The 13,693-nt window shown below is 45.5% G+C and overlaps 3 protein-coding genes across 3 annotated transcripts; all 3 read right to left on the bottom strand.

Annotated features, from left to right (window-relative positions):
• Positions 1 to 124: 124 nt before the first annotated feature.
• Positions 125 to 1,506, bottom strand: LOC111080439. The gene is made up of 3 exons (XM_022376061.2): positions 1,375 to 1,506; positions 920 to 1,312; positions 125 to 861 (listed from the first exon to the last, which is right to left on the bottom strand). The coding sequence occupies exons 1-3, from the start codon at positions 1,418 to 1,420 to the stop codon at positions 254 to 256; spliced, it is 1,047 nt and encodes a 348-aa protein (XP_022231753.2). The 5' UTR covers positions 1,421 to 1,506; the 3' UTR covers positions 125 to 253.
• Positions 1,507 to 1,860: 354 nt separating this feature from the next.
• LOC111080438 lies at positions 1,861 to 11,156 on the bottom strand. The gene is given in 13 exon segments (XM_022376058.2): positions 1,861 to 2,871; positions 2,940 to 3,014; positions 3,224 to 3,339; positions 3,400 to 3,607; positions 5,203 to 5,378; positions 5,440 to 5,617; positions 5,619 to 5,944; positions 6,285 to 6,429; positions 6,504 to 6,923; positions 6,995 to 7,067; positions 9,139 to 9,381; positions 9,523 to 9,634; positions 10,622 to 11,156. Coding segments are annotated over 13 exon segments (2,793 nt in total). The 5' UTR covers positions 10,937 to 11,156; the 3' UTR covers positions 1,861 to 2,465.
• Positions 11,157 to 11,248: 92 nt separating this feature from the next.
• On the bottom strand, positions 11,249 to 11,845 carry LOC111080441. Its single transcript, XM_041592835.1, has one exon. The coding sequence runs from the start codon at positions 11,806 to 11,808 to the stop codon at positions 11,629 to 11,631; it is 180 nt and encodes a 59-aa protein (XP_041448769.1). The 5' UTR covers positions 11,809 to 11,845; the 3' UTR covers positions 11,249 to 11,628.
• Positions 11,846 to 13,693: the final 1,848 nt, after the last annotated feature.

Here is a 13,693-nt window from a genome sequence, read left to right as displayed (position 1 = left end):
TGGAAGCCAATTAGAGATATAACATTTTATATAAAAGAGTTTTCTTTTGGTTTATTCCCAACTCCTTGTCCATGAGCCTTGTCCTTTTTCATTCATTATCAAGAGGTACCTACAATTTTCGTGCAGTGCTCGACTTTTGCAATTTTCGTTTATTAAATAGAAAATATTAAATTATTCAGGCGACGATTATTGCGTAGGATAATTTCATTTCGTAAGGCCCGCCCAAATACCCAGGCCAATGAAATATTTATGGTTAGAGGGGAAACTCAGTTGGATCACAGCAGTAGGTGAAGCCATCGTGGGGCGTGTTTGGAAGGCTCAAGGGGCAGCTGACGGGCTTGCAAATATCCAGAACCTGCGGCCTCTCACGCTGGAACGTACAGTTGTAGGTGAGGAAAACGTAGAGCCCTCTGCCACTGACATCTCGCACCACCTTGTAGGTCCACTCGGGAACTGGAATCTTCGAGCCGGACAGGAAGGCCTGCTGGAACACGCCACTTCTGTCTGGCAACATCAGCGTGCCGATGCCCCCCGACTTTACCCGAAACGGAGTCGATGGGGGGACTATGCTGCGCACCCAACGCTCGATCTTCTCCCAGTTGCCATCGTTGATTGACTTGAACTGGGGCACAACGTTCAGGTAGCGGAAGGTGCTGCCCATCTGGTCCAGAAAGAGGAAGTCCGCCGACGCCACCAGATGCCCGCGATTGATCACCAGGTCCCGAGCACTCCTCAAGTAGGTCTGTCCATCCCCGTAGATGCAGTTGAAGGTGTGGAAGATGTTGGATTTCAAGAAGGCAGCCGCCTCCACGGGGCTGAACAGCTCGTTCAACGCAAACTCCATCCACGGTCGCTTGGGATCTATCACGAACTCAATTGGCCAATGGGTGGGAGTAGTAGACGGAGGGGGAACACTTACAGAAGGACTTATAGTAGACATCGCTCTGCGAGTACAGGACCCGCGCATTGCTGGCATCAAAGCACGTCCGATAGAGCTCCAACTGTTGCCCTTCGATGTTATATCCCACAGCATACATGGTCGCAGAACACTCCTGGTCCCTGATTCGCGTCACATCTGGCCGCATCGGATCCTTGCATGTCATGGGCAAAGCGACAGAGAACGTTCCATTGTCCTGACACTGAGTCTCCACCCTGTCAGCGAGATTGCAGAACATCCAAAGGGACACACCAGCGGGCACAGTTTCCGTTCGCTGCAATTTTAGGGCTCCGCTGGCATCGCGATAGGTGAATATGCGATTCGTTCCCTCCACCATATACCGCGATATCAGACAATCACTGCGAACCCCCTGACCTGCTCTCGAATAGACAAAACTTTGGGAGCACATTGTCGTGTATACACTAGCAGGTACTTGCCCATGGCGCAGAGTAGGAGCAGCATGAGCATCTGTGAGCCCTCCATCTGATGAATTGTAAATTTTGAAAATTATACTCCAAAATATTAGTATATGAACATGATGAAAACTGCCATTATAGTATTACAGTTTTTTGGGGAAATCCCAGTAACAAATCTAAGGTTATGACGAGCTAAACGTTAGACGCATCCGATACTAGACAACCAAAAAGGTTTAAGCCACATGAAAATCAGTAATAAGAATCTTCACCTAACTATGTGGAAACTAAAATACTTCTCTATTGATAAGAGCTGTCAGAAGACTTTTTACAAGTCCACATATAAAGTACCTTCCTACTTTCCTTTCCATTAAAATATATCGTGTGTTCTTTTGTTTTTTTGTTTTTTTTGACAGTCCACTTGTGGATAACACTTTATTGCTTCTATCACATACAAAAGTTGTTGTTTGGTTGCTAGTTGAACTCTGCTTCGAAACAATTGCTCAATTCTTGTATTCGTGGTACTGTACTCTTCAAGATGTTATTTATAAGTATTAAATTTAGGTTTGCATTTTTTTTTTTTTTTTTTTTTTTTTGCGTTTTTCTTTCTACTTCAAATGGTGCACATAGAGTGAGTTCTACAAACGAGTGTAAACGTTATTATATATGTATACATATGTAAAAGGGGTAGCCGGGCATGGACATGGGACATGGGGCATGTGCCGTGGCAATGAACTAAAGTAGAAAAAAATATAGCGAATCAAAATGCAATCGCATGGAGGAGGAGGAGTGAAGGTGCATACTGCACTCCTATTCCTATTCGTAATGTAAGACATGCATAAAAGTAAACAAACTTAAAAAGAGTGAAAACGGTGGCTAAAACATATTTTGCACTAATTTTTTAACTAAAAAGGTTCGGGCTTAGGTCGCCACCTATCCCCTAGGTGTAGGCGTGGCGCGGAGTGAGGGGTGTACTTGTTTCAAAATTGCTGCGCGAAATCTCATAGACATTGAATCTTATATAGAACACGATATCGAACTGTGTGTAAATGCTATAAGCTATACTTGGTTTCTAGGGTGGTATTGGTGTGTTGGTATTGATATTGGTATTCCATTCAATTGTTGTCCTGCTTGTTGATCAGCTTCAGGATGACCTTGCCGCTCTGCACATCCAGGGCATAGAGGCTGCCGTCCTTGATCTCATTGTTGAGCACCTCGTCGGTGACGCTGACCAGAATGCCCGACGGTCCCGAGATGTACACGCAGTTCTTGTTGGCATCGTTGAAGATGTTCGAGCCGCTGCCCGAGTACTTTGAGTGCATGCTCCAGTTGTTGTACATTGCAGCGACCGCAGCAGCTCCTCCATTCTCCTGGGCGGACGCCTTGGCCATGAACTCGTAGAAGCCGGGCATCTTGAACAGCTTCTGCTGCAGCTCCTTGGCCGTGTTCGACAACAAGTAGATGGCATTGTAGCTGCAACCATCCATGCTGGCGTACAGCGTGAGCCTGGGCGTGATGGTTCTGCAATATTTAAACAGGGTTTTAGAATAGATATTTCGATTTTGTATTCCCTTCTGGGGATCACTCACTTGGCCCGCAATATGTTGTGCATGCGTATGCCGTCGGCCAGGCCGCAGATTTGTATCAGATCCTCCTTGGACATGCTACAAAAAATAAACCCAAAGACGGTCGGATAAGAGAAAGCCAAAGAAAGTGCGTTTCGAAACTGTAAGACTGTCGAACTGTCCTGCCAAAACGATGCATTAAATACAAATCGGAGGCATGAAGCTTTTATCGATTATATTCGAGTATTTTCAGCTATAGGCATTCCCCAGGCCTACAGTTTCTAATCGCATTGTAGAAAAGCACAAACCGCATTATATCAGCTCCCGAGAAGTGGGCGAACGTCGATAGATAGGCCGTGAGGCGATGGTTGGTCAGCCACTGCGTCACTTGCGAAGGCGTCGATTCCGGCATTATGTTCTGATTCTGCTATCATAATGTGTTAAATTAGAAACTGTCAAGCTGTGGTGCAAAAATAGTACATACAAAGTCATCCATTTCTGCGGGCACATGCTGCGGCGAGACCATATTGGTGGCGTCCATCAGCTTGAGGTTGGGCGAATTGGTTGACGTCACCGAATTGATCGCAATGGGGCTGCTGCTGCTGGTTGCCGGCGATGCTGCACTTGACGCAAACGGAAGCATCCCATCGTACTTGGGTATGTGCACGGGCGAATTGGGCCAAAGTTTCATACTGTGGAAGCGAGAGAGAGATGTGATTATTTGGGGGCCAACTGTACCCTCTACCCAACGCACTGATCCTACAACTTTTGTATAGTCCCGTGCTGGGACTGTGTATCTTGCAGTGACAGGAGCGACAATCCTTCAGGGGCCAGTGCATGTTAACGAATGCCGCCAGCCCAGACCCGTCCGCGTCTGGAGCTTTCGCTCTCCCGTCCCTGATGCAGGGAATCAGGTTTTCTCTTCCGCGAAACTGCTCGACTTCTCTTTGCTTACAAACCGATATCGTATACCCAATATGCCCGATATGCCCGATACCTGATACTCGATACGATCCCTGATTAAATAAGCAAAACTTGTTCGTTAACTTGTGTGTATGTAAATCATCCATGCATAAACCGCACATAACATAACATAACTCGTAATTCATATATCATTGCCGCCATTCGGGGGGAAATTTTCTAGACTTTCAAGTTCTTCCCTGACCTTCCCCCCGCTGACAATTCCCTAGCCAACCACTCAGCCTGTTTGAATCAACATTCAGATGGATTATTACATGCTCATTTATTCCGGTATTCCAGCAAGTTATCTGGATGCGGATGGGCAGGGTAGTGATTAATGCACAACCTAAATGTCTCCCCCCTAAATAATTTGATTCGGCAAAATAATATCTGTGGTGCTTTTCAGTGCCCGTAGTGTGGCCTGCAAAACAAACAAAATCATTCAGCAGAAAAGAAACAAAGCCGAAAACCGGTTAAAAGCAACTTTAAACTAAAAATAGCTTGGAGCAGGGGCGGCCCCACACACACACACGAAATGCTCTTTGGATTGTCTCTTAGCGAACAGCACCTTGCCAATGATCCTTCAACTTGTGCTCTCTCTTAAGCAGCACTCTCTCTCTCTCTCTCTTCATATCTCTCATATCCACATATAGTACCTACTCGTATTTACGCTCTCAATTCGATTGATCTCTGGGATTTATGGGACAAATCAAATTTTCTCTCTCATTCGGTGCGGGAAAATTCCATTGCACACTGCGTTTCAGAGCTATAAGTCTATTGATTATAAATACAATAAAACGAAAGCTCATTGAATCCGATAATGTATTCTATTCGATAAGCTATTATAGCTAATAGCACGACCATTAGCCATATATTTAGGCATTTAGATCCATTTAAATCCACATTAAATTACCCTATCTACATAAGGGAATCTGCTTAGCTCTGCTTTGGCTTCATGTTTCAGAGCCTTAGTTAGGTGACATCGAGGGGGGGTGGCAGAACTGCCTTAAAGCTCTCAAAACTCACTGTACGAGTAGATAAGAGGCGAGTGTCTAGGTGCACACGTGTACGACGAGTATGTAATACGTCGGAATATTAATATGATCATAGTAACTGGATGTTATGTAAATAGTTGGGGGGGGATCCGGGCCTGCATTGCAGGAGATCGTAAATCAAAGCCGCAACCGTGGGCTGTCGCATAAACTGCAAGCACACTCGAGACAATTTGCACGCTCAATTGAGAGATTGCGTCAACTGCGACTGCGACTACGTCAATTGGTACAGCCTGGGGGAACGGGGAAACGAGGGAATGGGGATGGACACTCACTACTCGGGGCTGTAACAGCCCGTGGTGGTGGCCGGCATCACTAGGTCCAGCGATATGTCGTTCATGATGGTGCACTCGTAGCTGGGCTGGAACTTATCCTGCTCCGACTGTGGACGCTTCTGTATCTTCTCGCGGTCCTGCTTGTGCTTGCGATCGGCGCCCTTTAGCTTGAACACCTGCAGATAAATGGCAATGTGATAAGGGACTCTCTAGCGCCACTCCCATGCTCTCACTCACCTTGATCTGGCAGGCAGCTGCATGGACGGCCTGCTTCACACTGGCAATGGATAGCCCTCCGCTGCAGTTGCTGTTGCTGCTCCCATTGGAGGTGCGCTCTGGGGAGGCTGGGGCTGTCGAGCCGCTGTTCCCCCGTTGCCGTTTCCGATGCTGGTGTTGCTGTTGTTTCGTTCCAGTTCGAATTCGTGTTGTTGTTTTCTATATAGGTTTCGATCTGGAGTCGAAATGGTACACCTTTCTCACCGCCGTGCTTCTTTGGGGTAAATTCGGTTGAAATGCAGTTGACCTTGATGTAGACGCCGACCTCCTTGAGGGGATCCCAAAAGATCTCGACAGTGTTGAGCGAATGGGAGCTCAGGGGCTGAGAGACGTGGCACAGGCCGTACGATAGCGGCACATCCACCTCAATAATGCGCTCGCCGGGTCGGGATTGCTGCCATTGTTGCATCTGCTCGCGCTCCATGAACTGGAGACGGCGCTCATGGAAACAGATCTTGATCACGCTCTGCAAGGGAATTTTTGCAACCAAATGAAGTCACTCTATATTGCCAAAGATTGGATGTATGTTTGTGTATATGTAGTTTTGGTCAAACGCAGATACTCTTGTATCTCCGCCTGATCATACGCATGCACGTTCCGTCCTCGTGAGTCTATCCCTCAAGCTTCTTCGTCATCTTAATTGGGGTTTATTGAAACCAATTGACGCCAGACAGCGAGAAGTCAAATCGTTCACTGAATCACATGCCTATGCCTCTGCCACTGTCTCTGCCACTGCCTCAATTGGCGGTGACAACGGAGGCAATGGTTCTGCGGCAGCTGCGCCTGGGGCACAGCCTTGGACTCACCTTCAGAATCTTGTCCCTGTAGAGGGACAGGTCACCGATCTTCTTCAACTTGATCTCGTAGCTCTGGCCCTGGTTCAGATACGTCAGGGTCTCCTCATTGTTCTTGGTGGCAATCGATGTGGCGGCAGCCAAAATGTATTGAAACCTGCAAGGACGAGGATCATCAGAGTTCAGCGTAAACAGAATCCAGCTGCTCCTCCAGCGTTCCTTCCTACTCACTTGTGATCCTCGGCATGTGTCGCTCCGTTGGCGGACACAATCTCTATCTTAGATGGATCCAGCACGCTCAGCTGCTGCTGCTGCTGCTGCTGCTGGGGATTGGTCTTTCCCTTGTCGGAGTGTCCGCCCTGTCCGTCATACTCGCTGGCAGCCACTGGCGAGCCCTGGGGCGTGCCACAGCCACAGTGGAGTCCGGAGCTCAGGTCATGCTTGCCATTGGCAGCGGACGTCTCCTGGCCAGTGGCACCCAGCTGCGCCTCGTCCGCCTTGGCAATCGCCACGGGGGCAGACGACAAAGTGCCTGCTGCGGCATTGCTGTTGCTGGTGTCCAGTGAAAGCTTCGGATTCGGCTTGATCTGCTCCGTCTGGGGCTCCTGCTTCAGGGCGGTCAGCGTGGGGGAGAACGACAGAAAGTTTTCACTGCTCGTAGAGGAAATTGTTAGCTGCGATCTCACATGGCCTCGAGAGGGCAAGGGTAATGAATATCTTACTTGTTCAAGTACGAGCTGCTGTTGAACTCGGCATTCAGATCGAAGCCAATGTCATCGCTCCAGCTGCTGCGGCCTGCCAAATTGTAGAGTATCATAAAAAGTTAATTTCATCCCAATCACATTTCAATTCAACCCTTTCATATCTGAGACAGGGACACGCCGGCGATTCAATCCCAAGAATTCCCGCTCTTATCGAGGCTCTTAAAAAAGCGACTACACCGTTAGCAGACTGACGTCAATCAGTGTGCTTAACTAAGAGGAGATATTCGACCGTTCACTTGGTTAGTTCCTTCCGTTGCTTTAAAGTATAGACTGTATGTGTGCTATATACTATGTATGTATCTTTATAGATCTGATTAATTTCAAATATCCCCTAAATGATCACTCAATAAATGGTATAGCATGAAATGCTTCGTTAATTGATTTAATCTATCTGCAGATACCGAACCGAACCGAAACCTATGCTACTATATGTACATATGTATGTACTGTGTCTGTGGCTCTGTGCACAGATCGGACAATTTATAGTTGGGGCTCCGAATCGAATCGATTGAATCAATTGAGAGTGTCTATCCTATCCACAATCGAATGACGCACAAACAAATTTGCGTTGTTTTGTCGTTTCGCAAGCGGGCGATAGTGTCACAGCTAATTTACTTGATTAAGGGTATGAAAAGTATCTGGAAAGACGAATAGATAGAACTGCTACTCCATTGGAAAATGCTATGCTGTCGTTGATTGCTGAATGGCAATGGGAAATGGCTGCAATCAGTCGTCCACGCTGTCTACGATTATATAAACAAAAAGACTGGGGAGTAGGAAAAGGTTAAACAAAAGCAAAAGCCATTAAGAATGATCATCTGTGATTCAATATAGTATACATTGTAGTACATACACTATAGTTGTCACCCGCGGTGTAAAGTTTTAAGCATAAATTCTAACAATCTACTACTAAATGCCCAACTGTTGTGTGTTTGGTCTACTCGTATAGAAAAAAAAAGGCGAACATTTAGGTCTTATCTGCGTCAAGTGTCGCTTGATAAGCCATCGAGGGAGGGAGAAACGCGGCAAAGCTTTAGATTCGAGTCAAAATTATATGGCCACACACACTAAATGTGTGTGTGTGTGTGTGTGTGTGTACAGTACGTATACGTATATGTATACTCTGTGGCAGTGTCATGCCTCAGTCACCCGCTATGGAATAATTAGTCCAGTTTCTAGTAGCTGGGACCTTGCGTGATTTTATTTAAACAATCTCTCTGGAAAATCTTTAAAGTTTACAGGGTTTTTTTGGCTGCACACTCTCTCCCTGTGTCTCTGGCTCTCTCTGTCTGTGTATGAATTGGGGGCCTGGTTTGGTCTTTGGAAAATTACCCCAACTTTCTGGTGTTCTATTAGTAAAGTACGCGATTGATTAACATCAGATGGAGACCATGTCGGAAGGGAGGTGCTAAGTTAATCGCAGTCGCTGGTCTGTGAATTTCATTAGGAGATCCAACTGCCAACCGCCAACATCTAACATCCAACACCTTACAGCAGCGATGTTAATGAAGTTTATGAAACTATTTAAAGCCAGACTTCTTCGAGGGTGCAACTCGTTTGCAGTAGTCATAACCATTTTAAACATTTCAGCCTTTACCCTTCGATAAAGTCCAATTTAATTGCGAACTCACGAAGCCATCGATATCACCATATATTCACATCTGATAGTTAGATACGGACTAATTAGCAGTGATATATATATCTGCTTGTACAGCACTTAGCACATCCAGAGTACGGGATAAATGCCGAGGAAACAGAGACTCATGCACTCACGTTTGTCTTTCCGAATGATCAACTTAATGATAGGCTGGTATCTATCCATCTGCCAGATAGACAAACGAAAATCAAAAGGTGGACACAAACAGGTTTCATAATTATTCCCAATTTACCACAATACACGAGTTTACACCTGGCGGAGGAGGGGAGAACGAGTTTCTGGCCAGGCCAGGAATAGTGTCGCGTTGGGTCTGGAACAGGTCTCAATATCGGAATAAAGTCTTTCATTCTTTTCCGCTTTCATTGATTGTGGGTCACCAGCAGTCAATAAACTTATTTACTTATGCAAATGGGATGGCCAATGGGTGGGGGATTGCGTTCCTTACCAGAGTGCTTCTCGCGCTTGTGTTTATCCTTTTCCTGGGGGGCCACTTTGGTGGGCAGCTCGCCGCTCTGCGATGCTGTGGGGGAGTTCTCGGTCTGGCCAATGTCGAGTGAGTCCCAATCCATTCGTCTTTTGCGGGAGCCGCTGTTTAGGTAAATGGTCTGAACGTCGATTATCTGCGGTCCCGGCGAATCCTTCGACTGCCCGTCTACGATAATCGTAAGTTCTTCGATTAGCGATATCTCTAAATGCAGCACAGATAAATATGCCACAGAGTTGATGCGATGATGGAGATGATTAGAGCGCTGTCTGATTGATGGATTGATGGACTGATGGACCGAAGGCTGGATGGATCGGGGTGCGGGGGTGTGGGCTGTGACCTTACCTGTCCACGATTCCTCAGAGTTTGGCGGCGAGTCAACAAAGTTGATCACTTGCTCATAATCCTTTCCAATATGATGGTGATGGTAGCCGCTAATAAAGTGGCGGTTCTCGATCTGCAAAATCAATCAGTAGCAGAATAAGTGACTTTCAGTGGTCTAAGCCTCAACTCGTAGCTCGAAAACACAGAAACAGATTCCGAATCTGAAACAGAAACAGAAACAAAGCCCCGTCTAGCCGCCAGCGAGGCTATGCCCTCACAACATTATCTCTAGAGTCTAAAGCTAAAGTACTATATGTATGTAGGTCCGAAACCTTGCTGATAAGGCTTGCTTACAGTCTCGCTCTCTCTCCTCTCTCAAGTGAGAGTAGGGGAAAACACGAATCGATTTCTTGTTGCTTCCATTTTAATTATGCTCCACAAAGATATGATCGACACGACCGACATGTGAGTAAACAATCCCATATCGAAGATCTGAAGAGCTGACCAAAGATAACCCACAGAACGTTTAATATTAAAGTAGACAAAATAAATAAAAAAAACAACAACAAAAAATGCAAGTGAGTAGCTTTGGCTGTTGACGTAACATTGAAACTATTTATTAAGCGCTGGTTTCCCCATAGTTTCCTCGCACTCTCTCTCTCCCATCAGTCTCATACCACAACGTTGTTATATGATACATTGTGTTCTGTATAGTATAATTAGCAATTGAACTACATATATACATATACGACACGAGATATTCAAGGCAAACTGAATTGGCAGGCAACTACAAGTGGTAGATGGGAGGGAATCATTCCATTGGTAGTCGCAAACACTTGTCCAGATACTAAACAAAACAAAAAACAATTGTATAAATACGCCTACAATACAAATTTATTTGGTTACGGGAACAACCTTTTGCCTCGTGTTTGACAATCTGCCATTTAGTGTGATTCCATGTACTTGTTCCTTGGAAAGGCATTTGAATTATGGTTCTACAGATATCTGATTATATACTTTCATTCCCATTCTGCTCAACGAACATCTTAATAGAAGCTTGTATCTAATGAGTTTCTCCCGCAGGGTTTCCCAGGGATTGGGTCATAGGTGGGAAACTTACCTGATTTAAGTTCTCGCTGGCACTGTTGTTGGCGTTGCTATTAATGTTGCTGTTATTTTGATATTGACTGCGATTCAAATTGTTGTTGTTGAATTCCATTTGATCGAGTTCGTTGAAGATGTTCAAGTCGAATTTTGTGGCAATCGTGCGCTGTGGTAGCTGAAGTTGCAGTTCCTCGTGTGGCTGGTTTTCTTGGTCAATTGTGTGGTGATGATGATGGTTGTGTTCTTGCAGTTGCAGTTCTGAATATTGTGGATCGAATATGCTTTGTAAATCCAAGAGACCGGAGTTTTGCGATAGAAACGAAAGCGCCATTCGGTAGATGGGCGATGGATCAGCTGTTATTTTCTTGTTCCTTGCTTATGTTGATTTATAATGTCCTCGACCGAAATAAAACCATACACGCACTTAAAAGTCAATAGCCGGGTTGGTGGAGGCGGGGGTACACGTAAACACGATTATTTGGTTAGCACACGTTCGTTCCACCGATATCGCTAGCGGTGGGATCCTTTGGAGGCGCCAGCAATTTTGCTCAAGTTCTTTGTGCAGATCGAAATGCAACAAAGAGTAATAATAGCAATAGTAGAATATTCGAAGTAGAAATAAAATGTGTGGGTTTTTGTTTTGTTTTATTGAGATGGCTTAATTGGGATTGGATTTTGCTTAGGTTAACATTTTGGATCTGTTCAAAATGGTCTTTAATGACACTACACCGTTATGCGCACAGCACTCTGGATTTTGGATATCGAATATCGGATTTTGGATTCCGTTTAACAAATTTGCACTCCGCGTGAGTTCGACTAACAACCAAATAATATCCATATAGTTTATATTTATTATTCACTATTTATTTCTATACGTATCTGCTCCTTTTTTTGTTTTGTTTTGTATTTTTTTTTTGTTTGTAACTTTTTCTATGGTTTTTTTCACAATTTTGTGTGGAATTTGAATAGTTGCGTTGTGCGTGTGTTCTTGGGGCCTTGGGAGGGGTGGGGGACCGAGCCAAGTTAAAACAATACGAAAAACGAATTGTACAGTTTCTTAATTCCGGTGGTCTCACGCTGACGATGGCTTCGGAGTAGGGTATTTTCGATTTTTAACAGCATTTTGTTCCTCAGATACATATAGCTCGATTGCGATTGATATTCATTTGAAATGCGCTGCATTCGTATTTCAGATTTCTCCATTTATTGCTGCTAAATGTGGTACAGTTGATGTGATATGTGCTTTGGACTCGTGGGATCGCTGGTGCTTGGCTTGCACTCGCTGCTTGCTGCTTGCTGGTTTTTATTCGTTCACTGTCAGATGGCTGACATTATTTAGCAGTTGTTTACTCGTGAATCGCTTTTTCTTTACTGATAGCAGAGTGCACTCCCTGTGGCAGATACTGCAGCCTTTGTTCGTTTTTCTCTTCTTCTCAGATTTCCCAGCGTTTTAGACTCGAGAGACTCTCAACTCGACTTGACTCAACGATTCAGTAAATTTTCAAAATATGTGTGACGATTATCTGTACTTTTGTCACTGTCAGATATGCGACATTCTAATTAACGCTGACTTTTGAGTATGGCTTCTTCCTTGGAAAAAATTGGTATTTGGGTATTTGCTTATACTTTGACTTTGACACTGTCAGAAGGCTGACATTCTACAGCAGCTATGGTACTCGGGGATTGTGTTTCTCAAACTCAGACTCAAAATCCAATACGAATTGATAGTCGATAGATGCACACTTTTGGCCTTTGGCTGATGATAAATTGATATCTGGATCGGATGGGGATCGGCTGCGGAGCAACGTCGGACAGAACTATTACGGGCGAGTTTCGAACGTACTCTGTTCAGCGCTGGCTGTGCGACAGGGCTGCGAAGTTAAGTGGCTCGAGTCGAGTGGTATTGCTGTTTGCTGCGAGCTTAGTCGCTCGGGAATTCGTGGTCTGGTCTGGGCTCCGGGCTCAGGCAAGGTACGGGGTGTGGTATGGCTGTTATCGCCACTCGTGTATTTGTATGGCGAGGGGTGTTATATATTAGCTCTTAGAGTCGGATTTTATTGGAGCCTAATTTCTGTGGCTTTTTGCGATGTTTGGTGGCTGGTGGCTGGTGGCGAACAGGTTTTCGATGCGATCGAAATGTTAATTATTCACAAATGTTCAGATTTCATTAGGCGAATTAACAGCGCGAAAAAGAGTTTGTTTGTTCGGCGCAGGGGTTTTGGGATCGATTCGATGTCTCTTGACTTTTCTTGATTTGCACTATTTACGACGGCTCGATTTTCTATATTTTTTTTTTCGGTGGCTACTGTGATAAGGCTTGGGCGATAGCGATTGCGAGTTCGGTTCAATGATAATTTGTTTGCCAATTCGATGGGACGCGTCACTTTTTTGCGGACGGTTCTTTAGGAGTCTGGATCCTGGGCGTTCCCTATAGGAGCACTTTTAGTCCGACGAAGCGAGGCTTCGAAAAGCCCAAAGAGACGGGCATTTTGTGCGGAGAACCTTGGTCGAGCGGGCAGCCAACACGGACACGAGGTTAAAATATCAATGAGTTGTGAGAATTTCTGCCGTTAGCGGGAAACTACAGACACAGTTTCGGAATCAGCAAAGCCCCAATCAAGCCGAGTGGCCGACGGCACAGATACACATACACTTGTGGACGGTACTCCGAGAGCAGAGGCAAAAACGGCACCGATGATGCTCGCGACCAGCGGAGACGGAGATGATGGAGACGACGACGACGACGACGGCAACAACGGCAACGGCAATGGATGTGAGTGCGAGTGCGACTTGCGATTACGGAGGCGGAACGGGAACAACTACAGACACAGACGCACTTTTGGAATCATCCAGCTACCCAGAGTCGTCCAGAGATCCCAGCAAATTGATGTATGTGGATGCTGCTGCTGCTGCTGAGGCTGCTATCACTCTAATTGATTGTGGCAACAACAAAGTTATATACGCACACACACACAATCATTCAATTGAAAGGGCTTGTGTTGTGTTTTGCTGTGCCTCTGTGTGAATGGGTGGGAGGGAGAGATGCACTTGTTGCTGTTGCTTCAGCTGCTGCTGCTTTGCTTCTTTC

The sequence above is a fragment of the Drosophila obscura genome, unplaced genomic scaffold (assembly GCF_018151105.1).
Source record: "Drosophila obscura isolate BZ-5 IFL unplaced genomic scaffold, ASM1815110v1 contig_186, whole genome shotgun sequence".
NCBI lineage: Eukaryota > Metazoa > Arthropoda > Insecta > Diptera > Drosophilidae > Drosophila > Drosophila obscura.
This window is presented reverse-complemented; position numbering and strand designations above follow the sequence as displayed.

Excerpts from the sequence above, each read along its gene's own strand:
- LOC111080439 (XM_022376061.2), bottom strand. The coding sequence starts at position 1,420 with ATGGAGGGCTCACAGATGCTCATGCTGCTCCTACTCTGCGCCATGG. Across the intron at positions 1,313-1,374 it reads GCTCCTACTCTGCGCCATGG|GTCAGGGGGTTCGCAGTGAT; the intron begins GCAAGTACCTGC and ends ATTCGAGAGCAG. Across the intron at positions 862-919 it reads TGTCTACTATAAGTCCTTCT|ATCCCAAGCGACCGTGGATG; the intron begins GTAAGTGTTCCC and ends AGTTCGTGATAG.
- LOC111080441 (XM_041592835.1), bottom strand. The coding sequence starts at position 11,808 with ATGGAGAAATCTGAAATACGAATGCAGCGCATTTCAAATGAATATCAA.